This window comes from Eurypyga helias, unplaced genomic scaffold, assembly GCF_000690775.1.
Source record: "Eurypyga helias isolate BGI_N326 unplaced genomic scaffold, ASM69077v1 scaffold12200, whole genome shotgun sequence".
Lineage (NCBI taxonomy): Eukaryota > Metazoa > Chordata > Aves > Eurypygiformes > Eurypygidae > Eurypyga > Eurypyga helias.
Window position 1 is genome coordinate 58003 of NW_010223988.1, and position 18837 is coordinate 76839.

General features: G+C 43.0%; 1 protein-coding gene across 1 annotated transcript in view; it reads right to left on the reverse strand.

The window, feature by feature from the left end:
• LDLRAD3 (low density lipoprotein receptor class A domain containing 3) overlaps window positions 1-18837 on the reverse strand; it is a gene marked incomplete at its 5' end in the record, with an annotated part of 70877 nt that overhangs the window by 32985 nt on the left and 19055 nt on the right. Inside the window, one exon of the mRNA XM_010160120.1 lies at window positions 16658-16792. Within this exon, the coding sequence (XP_010158422.1) occupies window positions 16658-16792 (135 nt within the window). The remainder of the gene's footprint in view (window positions 1-16657; window positions 16793-18837) is intronic.

Genomic DNA, 18837 nt, shown 5'->3' on the forward strand with positions numbered 1-18837 from the left:
GCAGCAGGAACAATTGGAAGTTTTAAGAGATACTGGAAGGGCCACAAATGCACACAGAATCTCATGGACTTCATTATTTTGGCCAAAGAGACGCCCCTTTCCACCTCACTGAACTCTGATAGTTTCTGATGGCTACACACTTACAGATATAGAAGGTTCTGCCTGATGTTCCAGCCGATTCTTCCAGCAATGGATTTTAATGAAGCAAAACGTGCCAGCTGCAGAGAGATGAACCAAAGTGCTGCAGAGAACTGAGGGCTGAAGGGGGCAGGCACAGCGCCCCTCTCTGAATTCCGGATGGGGTTACACTGCCTGTGCCCACCCCAGCCTCTGGGCAGGTTGTGCTCTTTCTTTGGGCCATGTACAAGGGGTGCACACGCAGCACGTCAACGTGTTCCACACCAGTGAAGCATATATGTCTTCCCCCAAGGATTCTCCCTCCCTCTTCTTATAAGAGGCTTGGCAGTGGGGCACCAACTCTTCAAGACACTTTCAAACCTGGCTTGTGGGCCTATCTGCAAAAACCTCGTCTCATCTGAGGAGATGTCCTGAAAGCAAAAATATGTCAGCAGGTAGCTGACACAGTTTGGGAGAATGTGACGGCTGCTTGCCCACTCAAAGGAACTGTAGAAATGTCACTTTGAAATTGCACCATGGAAAATATCTTTAAAATACATTAAAGCACAAAAAAGCCCAGAACATTTTCCCAGCTAATTAAGATACTTAATATTGTTCCTAAGTGGGATAAATACTTTGAAGCTGCACATAAACTGCTCTGCAAAAGGAACCGCTGAAGAGAGCAGTACACATATCACACTGAAGAACAAGGTCCCTCGAGTTGTATTACTCTTTTTCTATATACTCATGTTTATAAAATTATGCTCATTATATCCAGGTTTAAAATGGAAACAAACAAGTCAGTAAGCAGACAGGTTTAATTATGTGGGAAGCTGCGAGAGGTGCTGTTTCAAAGCAGTAAAAAAATACACTACTGGTATCTTCCTCTCCTCCTTCTACCCTCCCAAGGAAGGTCTTCTTCTAACCAGATCTGTTTTCTGGACATTTCACACAATATTTGGCAAGTAAAACATTTATACTTCCTGAAACCAGTTTCATGGAGCTTGAAAGTGCCTAAGAAAACAGATGCTTTTAAGCACTTGCTGTGGCTGCAGCAGTGCTGCCTTTCACCCCGCAGCAGCCAGGCATCAGGCACAGTGCGTGTGTTCGTGTCTGCCGTCGTGTCCCCAACACCAGGGGCCTAGCTACTCCCTGGGCCAGGCTCGGAACAAGGGCCTGGACCCTGCTCCCCTCCCTGCTCCTCAGGGCATCTCCATGCTGGCCACAAGGACATGGATCCTGCCCAAGGGAGAAGCAAAGCAGGAAGGGGAAAACCCCAAGCTTTTCCCCCCCAGGTCCACAACACACACCTTCTATCTGAAACACTAAATGTCAAGTATATCGGACAGAAGAACTGTTTAGCAAACACAGAAATAGGTAATAAATTCAGCCGGACTGAGGATGGATTCAGGTGATTTACCAGTCACTGAATCTATGAGAATCAACTTCAGTCAAGTCTATCCATGAAGAGAGAGACTAGTGCCAAGAAAAATGAAAGAGAATCCTTATTTGATCTTTGTTATGAGTTCCAGAGATCAAAAAAGCCCAAACAGAAAACAAATAATAAAAACATGAAGTCATAACATCTGCATTCCTCCTGTACTCCTCTGAAATTAAGCACCTATGCAAACAAGACTCATGGGAGGGGGGGAAACCTACAACAGATAAAATGCAGAGGACAAGAAACCAGGGCAGGTGATCTTTCCAAATATACCTCAGAGCATAAAGACTACTAAAAGTTGACCTTACTCATGCATCTAAACAGATATTTCAGGAAAAAATCCACCATCATAGTTTTTGGCTCTCTTGTTGGTACACAGCCATAGATCCACAAGAGAGACACATTCTCTCCCCCGCCCTCTTCTCTCCTCAGTCAGTTCCCACAGCTGAAAACCTCAGGGAAGAGCACTGCAGACAACTCCACCCTGTTGCAAATGACAAAGACTTGTGGTTGGAAAGCATCAAAAACCCAGCAGAGATTTTCCTCCAAAGCACCATTCTCAGATCTCAAAATGAGGAATGCTTTGAGACAACTGCTGGCAGCAGCCTGTCCTCCATCCAGCTGAAAAGCTTCCTCTCCCCTCCAGCTGCCCATAGAGGAATAGGCAACTTAACTAATGCAGTCCCCCTGCTCCGTACACCAACAGCTGGAATGCTGCATCTGCTGCCATGTGCTGCCCATAGCAGGGGGTTGGCCAAGTGGTCCTCCCAGTTTACAATCCAGAAACGGACTATTAACACTGTTCCTGTGGAAACTTCCTCCTCTGGCAGATGGTAACTTCTTTCAAGACCTCTCCCCACCTTCCACTGCAAGGGCTTAGTTCCTGTGTCCAATGGGAATGTGTTGTGGCCAATGCACACACCTCATGTCAAAAGCATCAGGAGACTGCTCCCCACCTAGCAAACCGCAGGCAGGGAGCTGCCAGTAGCAGAGAAACTCGTGACATACGCTATAAATCAAGACCATAAAATATAAGCAGCATAAATCATGGTAAAAGAGGCGGAAAGGAAATTCCTGCTCTAACAGCTTTAGCACAACCAGAGCAGACATTGACTCCTTTTCTCAGCTGATTGTGACTTGCAGACAACATTAAACTTGTAATATTAAATCTCTGCTGAAATTATCATGAAGAAACACATTTGCTATGCATACAGCCCACTGGCAACGTTCTTGTAGATGGCCACTGCCTGACACTCGTATTGGAGAGACAGGGTCCATCTCAGAGAGCTGGACAGAACAGAAAGGAGTGTACACCCAGTCTGCTCAGAGATGTACGATTCCTCCCGCATGTGGGTTTTGGGGTTGTTTTAGCATTTGTTCGTTTGTTTTAAGCTTAGTGTCACCCTGGAGGGGCAGGAAATTATCTAAAATATGAGAACAGTGATCGAGTAGGACAGATTTGCCTGAACAGGGCAACAAAACTTCACAGTATTTCAACTGTAGGTTGTGGATCGAAGTGTGAATATGCCTTAATGTATAGTTCCACATCTGATACCTCCAGGAAAGACAAAACCAAATATGTGAAGAAAGAGCACGATACAAAAACTGAAGAGAGAAAGAAACCAGAAAGCAAACAACCAAAAGGAACAAGTGAGGAAGAGCCCCTGATGGGCTACTGCGTTGGGGGGCTGTGTGGCAGAGGGGCCGGTAATAGGAGAGGGGCCACAGGGATGGCTCCTGTGATAAACTGCTACCCCAGGTCCAAGTCAGACCCACCTCTGGCCAAGGCTAAGCCAAACAGCACCTCTGCAATTAACATTTAAGAGCAGTAAACAAGGAGACCTGGTGTGGGGAGAGGAGTGGGATGGTAGAGAGACACCCAGGTTAGCGCAGAAAGACAGGGAGGAGGTGGTCAGAGCAGAGGTTCCCCTGAGCCCGTGGTGAGAGGGCAGGCTGTGCCCTTGCAGCCATGGAGGGTCATGGTGGGGCAGAGACCCACCTGCAGCCCAGGGAGGGCCCAACATGGGAAGCCGGCACTGGAGCAGGCTGCTCCTGAAGGACTACATGCCTGAGGCAGGGACCCACCGTGGAGCAGTTCGTGAAGAAACTGCAGCTCACAGGAAGGTCTTGCAGCAGAGAAGTTTGTGGAGGACTGCCTCCTGTGGGAGGGACCCCACGCTGGAGCAGGGGCAGAGTGTGAAGAGTTCTTCCCTTGCCCCAACCCTGAGAAGGAAGGAGCAGCAGAGACAACATGTGATGAACTGACCACAACCTCCATTCCCCATCTCCCTGTGCCATTGGCAAGGAAGAGATAGAGAGATCAGGAGCAAAGTTGAGCCCAGGAAGAAGGGAGGGGTGGAGGGAAGGTGTTTTTAAGATTTGATCTCATTGTCTCACTCTGATTTGATTGGTAACTAAGCGGATTTTTCTTCTCCAAGTCAAGTCTGGCTTGCCTGTGATCATAACTGGTGAGTGATCACTCCCTGTCTTGACCCACGAGCATTTTCTTCTATTTTCTCTTCCCTACCCCACCAGGAGCTGGAGTGAGCAAGCAGCCACGTGATCTTTTGTTCGTGGCTGGGCCTGAACCATGACACTTACAGGAAAAAAAGGCAAAAAAAACCCCAAACCACCAGGGGGAAGCACAAACTTCTTTACAAACAAAAACTTAAGTGCTTGAAGACTTTTTCTGACACGACAGAGTATATGGTGAGGGTGAAATGATGAATGAAAAACAGCAAAGGAACAGGTTCTGTATGCTTTCTCCCTAATTACACTAGGCTTTCTGGAAAGTCTGACCACCTTACTGATGTACAGTTAAGAAAGGCACAGACCAAAAGCATTCCTGTACCTTCCTGGGAAATTCATTATTTGAGAGGGGTGGAGGGAAGGAGGTTTTAAGATTTGATCTCATTGTCTCACTCTGATTTGATTGGTAACTAAGCGGATTTTTCTTCTCCAAGTCAAGTCTGGCTTGCCTGTGATCATAACTGGTGAGTGATCGCTCCCTGTCTTGACCCACGAGCATTTTCTTCTATTTTCTCTTCCCTACCCCACCAGGAGCTGGAGTGAGCAAGCAGCCACGTGATCTTTTGTTCGTGGCTGGGCCTGAACCATGACACTTACAGGAAAAAAAGGCCTAAGCGGATTTTTCTTCTCCAAGTCAAGTCTGGCTTGCCTGTGATCATAACTGGTGAGTGATCGCTCCCTGTCTTGACCCACGAGCATTTTCTTCTATTTTCTCTTCCCTACCCCACCAGGAGCTGGAGTGAGCAAGCAGCCACGTGATCTTTTGTTCGTGGCTGGGCCTGAACCATGACACTTACAGGAAAAAAAGGCAAAAAAAACCCCAAACCACCAGGGGGAAGCACAAACTTCTTTACAAACAAAAACTTAAGTGCTTGAAGACTTTTTCTGACACGACAGAGTATATGGTGAGGGTGAAATGATGAATGAAAAACAGCAAAGGAACAGGTTCTGTATGCTTTCTCCCTAATTACACTAGGCTTTCTGGAAAGTCTGACCACCTTACTGATGTACAGTTAAGAAAGGCACAGACCAAAAGCATTCCTGTACCTTCCTGGGAAATTCATTATTTGAAGGTTAACACATTTGACAGCCTTTTTCCACGTTGCTTGGTTTCCATCTCAGATGGGCCGTATAGCTTGCAAAGGCATCACGCTGCGATCTCTCCCCAATCTGCAAGCTCACCATACTGCTTTCTGCACGTTTCCTTGGCACCTCCAGCCACTGCTCCTTCACATATGGAATCTTGAATTACACCCAGCTTAGCCAGGAAAGGTACTCTCTGGATATTTTCTTGCAGTTATTGGTCATGACTAGAATCTGATCTCGTATGGCTGCCAAGTAACATAAACCCCAGAGAGCTGATGATATCAAGAGGTGGTAGAAAGCAGAGTCTAGAAAACAAGAAGCCAGCAGAATGGCTTCTGCAGTCTGATTCAATCACACTTGTGCTGCAAGCTCAATGGAAAAAGCAAGAATTTGGGCTCAGGAATGTAAACTTTAGCAGCAGATTCATCACAAAACTGATCACATGTGTGTACAAGCAGAAGGCTACCACTGTCTCAGTCTTAATTATAAGAGCTGGCTTCCACACAATAGCAAGTGACAAGACTGTGGCCAAGTGATCCTTCCATAAAACAAAACAAATTAAGTAGAAGCATAGCTTAAGCCCCTACCTATGATCTCCACACCCTATTTGCAAGCCAGGGTCTGCTCACTGCCACCATGTCTCATTTTTATCGCAAGAGCTACTTCAGTCCTCATACCTGCATATGGCCACCCTGCTGTTTGAGCCCAACTGTGAAGAACCTCTCTCTCTAACCAATCACCAACATACCTGTTTCAATCTGGTCAGACAAATCTGGCTTTAATAGCAAGCAAAACCAACAAAAATTTCAGCCTGGGATTTGTTAGCTTTTGAACAGAACATATGGTCTTCTCATCCACCTTTTCCTGCTTGATCAAAGTCATCTAATTAATAAACAAGGATATAACTTCTCCCACAGCATTGCTTTCCTGAAGTCACATGCTTATTGTTTTCTGCTTCTAGGGTGTGAAAAAAGAAAATTAAACTTGCTTTGACAGCAAGTTTGACTGTAAGGACACTCCCCTATTCCTACAGCTGTGGGTTCTTACAAACATCTTACAAGTGCCAAATACCTTCCATTTAATTGCACATAATGACACTCTTCCCTCAAGCCAAGTCCAAACCACCTCCTTGCCAACCACTCAGCAAGGATCCAGCCGCCGTGGACTTCAAAGTTAACTGACGCAAGAGTTTGAGTTTTAGTTCAAAAACCTTTTCTCAAAGAAAAATCTAAGCTCTAGAACTTGTTCTCTAGAAGGACAGTCCTAAGTCTTCTCCTGTAGAGGATAAATCATGAACAACATGACTAAAAGAAGGTTGGTGTTGGCTAGCTATTCAGTATGTAGGAGGCAAAGGGAAATGACAACTGAACAAATGGAACAAACTAGTTGTTAATTCCCACAGGTTTTAGTGCAGCATAACACATTTCCTAATCTCTTAACAAAAACACCAGATCCTCAAAATTACTTCCACTTAAGAACTAGTAGGTAATCACTGTAATCACTGCGTTCACTGTGGTGCAATAATGCTATTAGGATAAATGAAGCCTTGAAAGCTTCTGCTTTGAAGACTCCGAGGATGTAATTCAGCACCGATACTCAGACTCCACAGTGACTGGTACACTTCAGGTAACAGGTAACATTCAGAAATGATGCATTTATTTTCTTCAAATGACTTCATAATCTTTCATAAAGCTTTCAGAAGTTTGGTATCCTTCATCTGTAAACTAGAGACCAAGCATGTAACAGACATTAGCCCAAAATACCCATTCGGGCATGCCAATAGCAGGCAGCTCTACCTGCTGCCACCTCGGAGCTCGGGACAGGTGAATGGGCACCCCCACTGCCCCAACCTTCAGCCACATTAGTGGAAACAACTACTTAACTCCTAGGGCATAGGTACGAACAGGACTTCTGCACCCACTGCTTCCCACCTCCCTCAGCAGCCACGACTTATTTTGACATCTGAACTGAATTGGAATAGACACACTGAAAACATTTTATGGCACTGTACCCTCTGCACTCCTCCCCAGCTCGTTTGCCAGGTTTTACTGTTTGCACAGACTCTATATTACAAATTAACAGAAAATTAATTATTCAGCTTCTAATTCCCATTGTATGTTGATGTTTGTGTAACTGAAAACCATATAACTGCTTTAAGCTTTTAACATCCCTCATAAATATGGATTTTTTTTTTAACACAACCCTTTATAGCAAATTAGCACAGAGTATCTGGTGACGGGAGCATGAGTTAGTTTGTCAAGCTAAGGGAACAGCACGCAGAGTAGAGGCTGGTGTGATGTCTCTCACCACTTCACAGTTTTCAGCAGGCAGAGGAAAATCCGGTGCAGTGTCCAGCTTTCCAAGGCAGCTGGATCAGACTCTGGGACACAAGTCTGAATGCAAGAGCAGCAAAGAAGGGAAAGCTAGAATTCTAACAGCCTCATCCTCCACAGATTTACAGGTCCTGAAATGCTTGGCTGAGGATGAATCTCAGCTTAACCTAAAGCCTGGCCAAAAACTTTCTGGTTTTTGGTGGTAATCTGCTGTCTTATTAAGTTTCATTTTCTAGTTTTAAATCAGGCCAAACGAAATACCTTTCTCTGGAATCCTGGCTGGCAACTTGCTCGGGTTTTAAAAATCACCCTGAAGCAATTTATGCTCCGCAGTGAATACAGCGCAGTGGTATAGCAACTTAAGCATGACCTGCAATAAAGAAACAAACGCCATTTGCTTCAGCTGCAGAAAGTTAACACTCCTGCTGACCTGGCTGAGACCAGCATTTGGAAGGAGTGGGCATGAAGACATAGGGAAATCCGGTAGACACACTCTGATGTTAACACCTCCTCAGTTGTGAGGTATCCCTTCCCCAGCTCAGTTTTCCATACTCTTATTTCTCCTATAATATTATATAAAATCATATTTCCTGCAAGGCAGAGGGAAATTGTAGCTATGACAGCACAGTGAGTAAAAACAGAATTACTCTAAGCAAGGATTTCTCAAAATAACAGTCAAAAACTGCCCAGACCTATCAAGGTTCCACACACATAGGTTTGCCTACGTCTCTGAGGGCAATTCTGCATTTCTGGCTGCTCTCCTTCCCACGAGTCAAGTGCATTTCACCAGGAGAGTTTCTGGCTACAGACACATCTGGCTGACCTGTAGTCACTGCATTTATTCTCGTTGAACAGATGTCAGTAAAACTTTTCAACAGACCTTGCTAACCCTGCTCCAAGGGGCTGTCTACACTGAAAACATGCTGCTCTAGGTCAATTACATAACCCATTATGTATTAAACTGCTACAACATCTGAATAGAGACACTTTTACACCTGGTCATGTTGGATTTGCTTGTGGCTTTCCACTTGGGCAAGGACACACATACAAGCTTTGACATAGCTCACATCACAAATTACTCCCAGATATAACTGAAGTTGTGAAAAGATTTTAACCATGTACAAAACTAGTTTCAGCTGGGGACAGACTTGCAGCCTGGCATTATAGGAGTCACATCTTCCAACTTTACTGCTGGCAGCTGCAGGGGAAAAAAGAAAAAACTCAACCAAAATAACCCCCACACTCCAAAAAAACCCCAAACAAACAGTAACCCCCCAAAAATAAACACTTACCCCAAAAGTCTGACACACAGGATGCTGGAATCTATTTTGGCCACTCATACTGGTCTGAGCAGCAAAACTGATCTTCAACTCTACCGCTGCACAAAAAGAACAGCCCAACTCCTAAACAGCAAGAAAGGAAGACTCTCGTGCTCTCTGTCCAAGTCCCTGTGCATTCTGCTGAATGTAGTGAGCTTCTTCAGTCGTTCACCTTGGGAAACCATTTCTAACTAGTGGTTAGAGATACAACACTGCCAGACCAAGATTTGTGAAGGCACCAAAGCATAAATTAACCTCAAGACTTTTTGCTGCCCCTGTTAATGCAGGCTGGTCTCAAAGATAGGTTTAGGACAAAGCATTATCACTTGGTTGAGATTAATGTTAATAATCAGGCAAATTGGTTAATAACCAAGGTTTGTCATTTGATTGAGACTGCAGGGATGCCGGGCCAGGCCTGGTGGGAGAGCCATGAAGACCAGCTCCCAGCTGCGCTTGGAAGTAGAACTACAGGTTGGGGCCAGCTGCTCTGATGAATGAGGGTTAGGACTAGAAACAGAAGAAACAGCCAAGCCAACCCCCACTCTGCTAGTGAGAGCTTCTCTTCAGTATTTAACCCAAGAAACCTTTTCTGAGGCTCCTCCCCAACATGTTTACTATGACAACTACCATTTTCTAACAAAAACCAGGTTGTCCCAGTTCTGAAGTTGTATTCACAAAAGTTAAAGCTTCATTTTAAAGACAAACTCCATAATCCTTTTCTACAATAAATGTAGAAAAAGCACTTGGTCACTTTACCTGGAACTGATCTTGGTTTACAGCAAGTGAAAGGTTAACATCTGTGCATTTATTTGGATGCCCTCCACTGACAGCAAAAAGACTGCGGGCTGCCACCTATGGTCCAGCAACAGGAGCCTTCTGCTCAGTTAAATGACACTGACATTTATGAAAAGTTAATGCAATTCAGCAGCCAGTACATGGTGTGACACGCCAATACATGTGGTATATTTCAAAGACCTACATGCTTGTGGAAAATGTATTTGAAAGGAATTGACTTTTACTAATGAGTGCTCAAGAGAGAATTTAATTAGCCTCAAGAGCAATGGGGAAAACTAATATCCTTTATTTTAAATTTGTCTTCCTCTAGTGTGACATTTTATCACCTGTTTTTGAAGTTTTGAAGGACAGGCAAAGAAACTGGATGCTCATGCCACTAGTTTCTGGAGCTGTTAAATAGGCATAAATGCCACAAAGCGAATGTAAAAATATGTGGCCACAATTGTTAAGAGCTCATATGTCACTCCTGAACAGGTGAGAAAAACCAAACTCATGCCATTTACAGTCTTCATTCCCAGCTCAGCTACTGTCTCAAAGAAAGGTAGCTGATACATGGTTACTGCCTGCATGTACCGCTTCTGTACCAAGCTCGGGAAACAATCTCAGCCTCAGGAACAAAAAAAAAAAAAAAAACCAAAACCACAAAAAAACCCAAACAACCCCACAAAAAAAAAGAGTCACAGGATTACAGCATGATTCCAATAAGGTACTCCTGTAGGAACAGCACTTCCATCATGGGAATACGGTGTGCCTTCAGGGAAGGCTACAATTAGCATCCTCAAATACGCCTGTCTATGGTACAGGGATAATGAGAGCTGGAGACACAAGCCAGTTGTTCCCCATCCTTACTATCTTCAAGGAACTGCCTTCAGGGCAAGGTGACTGTTGCCAGATCCTCTTTTTCTTTTCTCGCTAGAGCAGGACAAATATGGTGAGCCCCCAGTAATACAACACCTTGTCTAAGATTTGACCGAGGTCATAAAACTGATTTTTACACTAGCTGGGTCATCATCCGCTGGTAACTGCTTTGAGCTTCAAGCCATCAAAGGTGGGCTGAAGAGGAGATCAGGTGAAGAGGCTGGAAACCTCCCAGACCTACAAACACCCTTTGAAGTAAGTCTGGTGTCCATCTGAAGACTAGAAGTCACTGCTCATCTACTGCCACACTACAGTTGCTCTTCAGAGAATAGCTGCTTTCCAAACAGGGTTAACCTAACATTTTGGCAGCATGGCTATTATTCTGCCAAAATGCTAGGCCAGAGTGCCTGCAGGAGCAACATGCTGATCCACAAGACCACTCTTCCTCAGGTACATATGCCTGAATAAACATACCAATCACCTGAAACACCAGTACCAATATGGCACTGATCTGCCTACAGCAGCTCACCTTACCTTTTAGTCTCCATGCAGATGGACTGATTTTTTTTCTTGACAGGAACCCTTTCAAATAATCTTAAGAGAGAAAAGAGAAAGAAGCAGCTTGGACTTAATTAGGGAATAGAGGAACAGAGGAAAGGAGGAGTTCACAGCTGACAAAAACATTTCCACCTATCAAGTATTATAAAGAGATATTAGAGAGCTAAACATGCTCAGGCAAACCCTTCATTTAATAGAACATTTGGTGACATTTTATTTGTATCCTTCCTTAAATTCCTGCTTCTATTTAGTCTGCCTCTGAGTATTAAATTCAAAGCTGATGCACACTAATTGCAAGCTGAGCTTCAGTTTACAGGCCGAGTCAATAATGAGTCAAAGAGAGACTCAATAAAAGGAAACGTACACAGCCAGGATCCAACTACAAAGCTTTGGCTGTCTAAGTGATACCACAGCATTTGGGAATTTCAGAATTTCAATTTGCCACGTGCCAAGGGCTGGTTACAAGCTTCATACAGAGTGGGATATTCTGGAAGCGATTTGTGTTTCAGAAATTAGGTTTTGTGGTATTTCATTGAAATGTAGAGTATGTCTGTTCAACTTGGCTGTCAGCTATAAAACTCTCTTTGCACCGCAATTCAATCAGGCAAAAACCAGCAACGTGCCACAGTGTTTACCATTATGGCCAGCCCCCTTCCAACTTCATCCCACTTCTAATTCCACAGAAGTTATCATTACAGAATTTGGATTATCAGTTAAAATTAATTTTTAAGTCAACCTTTTGAACTGTTTTCCACTTGTCTGACGCAGGGTCAGATTTTTCATTTTGTAATATGCTGTCAATTTTTATGTAAGTAATTTATACATGCCACGATTTCTATACATAGAAAGGACAACTGTGTATGCTTCTAAGTGTTTTAGAATATTGGGGTATATAAAAATCTTAGTGCAAATTCAATAAAAAAAATAAAAGGTGGCGGTATCTACATGTGCAACAGTGAACATTAACAAATGTACTGTGGAAACACAGGGCAGGAATCAACTTCAGGACACAAGCAAAACATCTGGTTTATAACTTGAACACAATGGTGATGAGGCAATTGTGAAGCTTGTTTATTCTAAGATAGGATGTACTAAGACAATGAGCTATATGGAAACCTTGAATAGAGGAGTGGGAGGTCAAAATGCTTGAAAAACAAACGTATGTCTTGTATATCCTTGACTAGTGGAGGAAATACGCAGTATATCCTTAATTAGTTAGCACAGTTTGTCAAAATGTATTGACACATCACCAAAATTCCTAAAATGTGTCCTTTAGATGAACTTTGCTCATTATCATATAAAAGACACACCTCCAATACTTGTTACCCACCTCCAAGGAAAGACCCCTACCTAGTGTACAAGTGGTGATCTTAAGTACTATACCTTTAAATCAAAGCATGAAAAAAACCCTAACTGATGCTTTTAGAGTAGGCGCTGACGGTAGGCATTACTGACTACTACTGGAAACTGTCCAACTGTGTATCCCGATTTCTCCGGGGTGCATCAGCATCTCGGCACAGACACGCAGTAAAGCGAGTATCTTGCTTCTGTGTGTAAGAAGAACTGGATTTGGGACAACAACAGTACTGTTGACTTAACTGCAGAGCTAGAATCATAGGAACGTTACTGAAGCCAAGAGCTTCTCTCTCTACAGCACCAGTCAGAGTGGATATATGCTCACAGCAATAAAACCTTCTTTCACAGGCAATGAGGTTAAAGCTAATAAAGGTATTTAGCAAAATTAGAAGGAAACAAAAAGAAGAGCCATGAAAGGAAAAGGAATTTTAATTCAAATATCCAGTATGCTTTTGTTGGTGTTAAAGCTTTCTAGACTAAAAGTACAAAATGGAGGAAAAACTAAAGTAAGAAGCACTGTGAAGACACACTTAAATAAAAAGCAATTAGGAGAATAAATACCATCCTAGAACTGAACTGTTGAAAAATATTAAGAAGGAGGAATTCCCTTCCAATTGAGCGGATGCCTGTTGCAGAGCAGGAAATCCCCCCCAGCGACAACAGGCAGGCCTGAGGAGTACACCCAGAGTAGCTGCTGTGAGTGATTAGCACTGTCAGCTAATTGGAGGCATAGGGAGAAATATCAAAGTAATAAGAGAAAAAAAAGAGTATGAGGGAAAAACTTCCCTGGATTAGGATCCATTTGTATACAACACCAGCAGACATTTCCAATCACTGCAAGTGTTGTTAAAACTGGAGTAACACCCTAGAAAGAAGGCCTCGTACACGCGACTAGGGTGGATAATCCAAGCAAGTATATTGTCCATCCAATCCCAAAACTCAGGCACATACTTTGATGAATACACCACATTCCAGAGTAAGGGAAATGTCTGGTTGTACTACTTCAATGCTGGAAGCCAGAGATGACCAAAGTGTAGCTGGAGTGGGATTAAATGAACAGCTCTGAGGTTTACCATGGCAGCTGCAAGAGCTTCAAATAATTACTGTCAGGAATTAGAGCAGAATTATTTGACTTGCTGCTGAATTGTCACAGTTTAAATTTTTAAACTGACACTTTCCCCATAACACAGAAACCTTTGTAGGATGTGCAACACTCAGTTGCAAATGGTGAAGAAAAAGGAGGGTGGGAACCTGTTCTGAAAGATTCCCAAAAACAACCTCCCCGCCAATTTTCACCACTAAATCCTGGGACCTGTGTCTTCCTCCCCTCAAATGGATCCACCCCTACTTATGTCTAAAATTAATCTTTATAAACCCATGGCTTTAGACTCCCCTCAAACTGCAGCATGCTAGCAAGCCTCTAACTCATCAAGGACAACACATTCTGAAACGTTCCAGGTCCAAACCGAGCCAATACATTTTTCAGTAGTGGGTTCACATTCTTGTTTTCCCAGCCTACAGAATTACCCTTCTTGATTGAGAGGATCTTTATGCATGGAAGAGTATCTGACACAAACCAAACCGCTATGCTACTGGAGCTTTCCAGTAATGACAGCAGATAAAGGAGGCCTTTGAAGTTCACGGAGAAGTAGGAAGAGGTGTTAATTTAAAAAGCTTGTTAGTATACCCAAGAGCAGGATGACAGCAAAGTACCAATTAATAATTCACACTTCCATTCCACATGTTATCGTACTATCTGAAAACAGTGGGCAAACATTAAGTCTCACAACATCCCCTCGAAGCAGACTAGCATGGATGAAGCTCTACTCCTACCAGCCTGGAGGTCACTCTGGGAGCATTTAATTTAGCTGATCTATGCCCCCTCCTCCCCATCTGTTAAATGGAAATGATGACACTATTGTATAGCAGTTATGACAAATGCACATTTTTTTTGATAGAAAAATAGCACATAAGGGCAATCTTGTATGTCAGACCACACTCAAGTACACTGAACTAAAGCTACCACATTTGACATGATAGCATAGCTAGTGGAAAGAAAACCCTCTATTTTCATTTTACAATACCCTACAGATTTGTTTGCTCTGTCCCTAAGTACACAGAGCACTTGAGTTCTAGTTAATGACCAGGATTCTTGTGTACTGCATTAACACAAAACCCATTGTAATAACAGTAATTAGATCTGCTGTAGAAAGAATTGTGAGAAATGAAAGACTGTCTACAGTAGCCTCTAATTCTCAATTAACACAAAGTTGTTGGTGTGTTTGGAAGCCATACAGACATACTCATAGCTGCAAACTCCAGAGGGAATTGTCATTTACATTCAGATAGGAAGTTGGGCACATTATACTATTTAATCCTCACTTGGAAAAAACAGATATTCAAGCATGATCCACTTACAGAGGGCAAAATGGCAATTCAGGGAGGCTCTGAGCTGCCAAAGGGCAAAAGCAATCACACACATTCCCCACAGCCAGCAGTCACTTTAGGAACTCCTCATTCCCATCCCTGTACTTGGACTTTTTTAAATATAAAAGCCCACAAACCATCACTGGTCTAGTCCTAATGAGAGAGTTCCTTCTTCCTTGTTTGGGGCTCTTTCACGCATAGAATCAGACAGAATTACTTTGCCTAACCCTCTTACTAATCTGACTTTTCCAGAAGGACCAAAGATAAAGACAAAAGTAATGGCTTCATGAAACACAGCTCTTTTCTTCTGAGCCTGACAGTCACTTCCAAAAGCAGATTGTCATGACAACAAACAACCTGGAGGCAATCCAGCCAATTAATCTGCAGAGGAAGCAGTCATCCCACCCATGGAAAAGAAACACTGCTGCTTTAAGCTTCAGAAGCCACAAAAAAAAAAAGAAAAGAAACCTAACAAGAAACCTTACCACCCCCATTAATCTTATTAGGCTGTCTTAGGCCTGTAGTGAAAAACAACGGAGCCCTCAGCACAGGGACAGCAGCACTGCAGCAATGCACACGCACCAGTCCCTCACCAGCCCTTCCCTCCCGCTGCTCAGAGAGTAGGGGGCAGGCTAGAGCCCCCCATCTGAGGCTTTGATCTGAGCAGAGCTATGTTCCCAGGCTTTGATGTAGCCCAGCAAAGCAGGCAGGTTACCAGGATGAGCCCTTCAGCCCTTACATATGGAGCCAAAGGAAGGAGCTCAAAGGTTAGGCAGAGGAATGGCGCAGGAGATTGTCACCTACCATTACTGTAAAGCCTGTTTTGCTGGCACTGATGCTGCATGATTTTCCTCTTCCCCTGTGAGCTACCAAGAATATTTATCACCATATTAAGCTCAGAATTATTTTCTCTTCCACAAAGGGCTCAATCATCAGCACAGTAGATATTAAAGTAATTCTCCTTCAATTTCCCTAACTACTACTTTCCTTTATACTCTGCTTTATGTTCATGTGTCCTGCTTTCTATAGGCCCAAGCACAGCACATCTCGCCTGCAAATATCCATCATCTCCCATTTTTTGTCTACTCTGATCTCTCAGTAGACATGAAAACGTTTAGCAGCTGGTGCCCAATACACATCATTTGTTAACCTCAAGACATTCATATATACTTCATGTTTTGCAAAATATTATAGTGTGAACTTAGAAAACAAAGCTGAGCACTAGATGTAGACTTATAGGATATGTTAAAGAGAACAAAGTCAGATTACATTTTGAGATTCTCACAAGACTTAGTACACTATTTGCAAACAAAAATTTTCTTCCTGTCCTCATCTTGGTCTCTAAATGCAAAAGCAAGGAAGGGTAGGAATAAATTCTTTCACTGTAGACTTGTCCTGCAGTGAAGCATGTCTTTCAGAAAGTAACTGAGCAATGAAGATCTAAAGCTTTAAGCCTACACAGATTTACTCATCTGGTAAATAAACAGACCGCTGAACTACTTCCAACTGAAGTTTAATTATTGATCCCTCTGGGTCCAAATCCACCTCTCATATAAGTCACTCATGGATTCCCAGCAACTTCAGCGAGCACTGGATCACAGATTATAAACCATTCCTGCAAAAGTGCATTTTTATAATCTGAAAAAGATACCAGCCTTCTGAGCACCGAGAATGACATACATGCACACGCACACACAACCCCCCCTACGCGTTTCACTCTCCTGCAGAACTAGGAAAGCAGAGCTCTAGCCAACATGATCATGTTTTCTACTGAGTCTGTCCCCTGTTAACTGGAATTGGTAGAATATTGCAGAACAGAATAAAACCCCTGTACCTACCTTGAGGGCTTTCACAGCTTTCTTCATCGCTGTTGTCTTGACAGTTATTTTGACTGTCGCACACAAAGCTTTTATCAATGCAAAGACCATTTCTACAGTGGAATCGGGCAGTAGAGCAAAGCAAGGGATTTGCTGCTGTGAAAAGAGACAGTGAGAGCTTTCATTAGAAATTCTCTTACCCAGGCAGTGAAATAGCCATTAAGCAATCAACAACAACAGGTCACAACTCAACAGTTGGTCAATTTGCTGAATATGTGGGAGTAACTTGGCAATCAAGCCAACCTTGTCTCTCTGTACAGAGCACTGAAATTTCTAATTCATGTAATATTCATTACAATTAGCAGAGATTTAGTCCACTCACAGTTGTGATAAGCCTTCTGTTCACTTTTATGAGAGCTACTATCCCGAACACCGAACACCGGTGCTCAGCCTTTTCTCACAATGAAGACATACAGAGGGTAGCACGGCCTACCATAAACACTGCCTGTTAGTTCCCATTACAACAAACTCAGTTTAGCTCAAGTTTCAGATTATAAGACAACAACCCTGGCTGAGAAATGCCAGGCAGTGGTTTATTTACCTCTGCTTCTGTCTTCTTCTACCTCCCCTATACTCCTCAGCATTTTGAATTGATACACTGGCAATGCTGACATCTCTCAACTTCTCAGTGTTTGAATTTCAACTCCTTAAGGTAATAAGCACATTACAGTAGTACCCAGAAAATCCTTACACGTAAGGCCCAGTGTTGTACACAGATCAAAACCATAATAGTATTTAAGCAGACTCATTTAGGTAGAGCAGCCTTCACACTGCAGTAAATATACTGTAAGATGCTATGTCTAACTTCATTTAAAGCTTCAAGCAGTGCAGCTTTCACCACAGCTTCAATGTATCTCACTGTCAAGGAAGTTTCCTTGATATTCATCTTAGTCTTCTCTTTTCTAATTTCATCCCTCTACTCTTAGCTACAGCCCAGCATACATAACTACATAATCCCCCTCCTGAACAGTGTTTGCACCCTACATATATAGCACATACATCCCTATCTTCCAGCATCGTCATTGCTTAGCTAAGATATGCATAATTTAGCAGTTTTAATATCTCCTCATAAATCAACCTCTGTCCCTTAATCATTTTTGTCCCTCTTCTCTGAACTCCTGCCAGATTTTAGTAATGATGTGACTGAAATGGAATGCAACTTTCCAATTGAAAACCTTAAAAAAAGCTGTTTAGATGCCTTGTCTGCTTCAAAGTGCTTCTCTGCCACAATAACAAAGGGGATTACAGTTCCCAAATACTAACTAGCTTCCTACTTTTTTATTCTTTAAAGACCTGCCTTTAATGAGTCTTTAAAAAAAAACCCCATAAAACTTGAAAGTCTTCCATGCCTATAACCTGCAGTATATATAACAGTTCCTAATTCCTCCAGCTCCCCAAAAGCACATTTATCATGAACACATGATAAGTCGCCTTTGGTCTGAAACTGCTGCACACTTGCATATCATATTGCTTTTCCACGTCACTTTAAGGCCTACAGTGCTGCTCCCCTACACAAACAAACGAGTAACTAGACAACTTGGATAGGCTAGAAGATACCAAGTGTATGATTAAATGGCACATAGAAACGGGGCGATGAGCAGCATGTTAGCAGCAGCTGTAAAGCCATATTGGAGCTACAAATGACAAGCTCATTGGAAATTATGACAGTCACAACCAACTCCATGAATTGGTGCATTTTCAGTTGAGACATGCTACTTGTCAGTCCACTACCTCAAGGATACTCAAAAGCACTTTTGTCTAAATTTCTTTCTAGTCCACTTGCTCAAGCATGACCTAAAGTAATTTCCTTAGCTTACAGCCACCTTTCCCTAGCTTCACTTGCTCTGCAGAGGTGCTATCTCCCTGCCACATTCCTCTGAGGGCCCCAACCAGGCCCTCAAGGTGTCATCTGTTGTTGGCCTAAAGAGATGTTCATGCTGTGGGGGAAAGCAAACAAACCAAAAAGGGAAGTTCTCCAAGAAACAGACAGATCACTGTAAAGATCATGCCTTTTGTTATCTTTGAAAGTTGGCATCTGTTGTCATCCTCCTGACCTTTAACTGTCGTTAAAAAGAAAAACTCAGCATGCTCTATCAAGCGAATGAGCAAGTATGTGCTGCAATCATCTGCCTACAGAACCA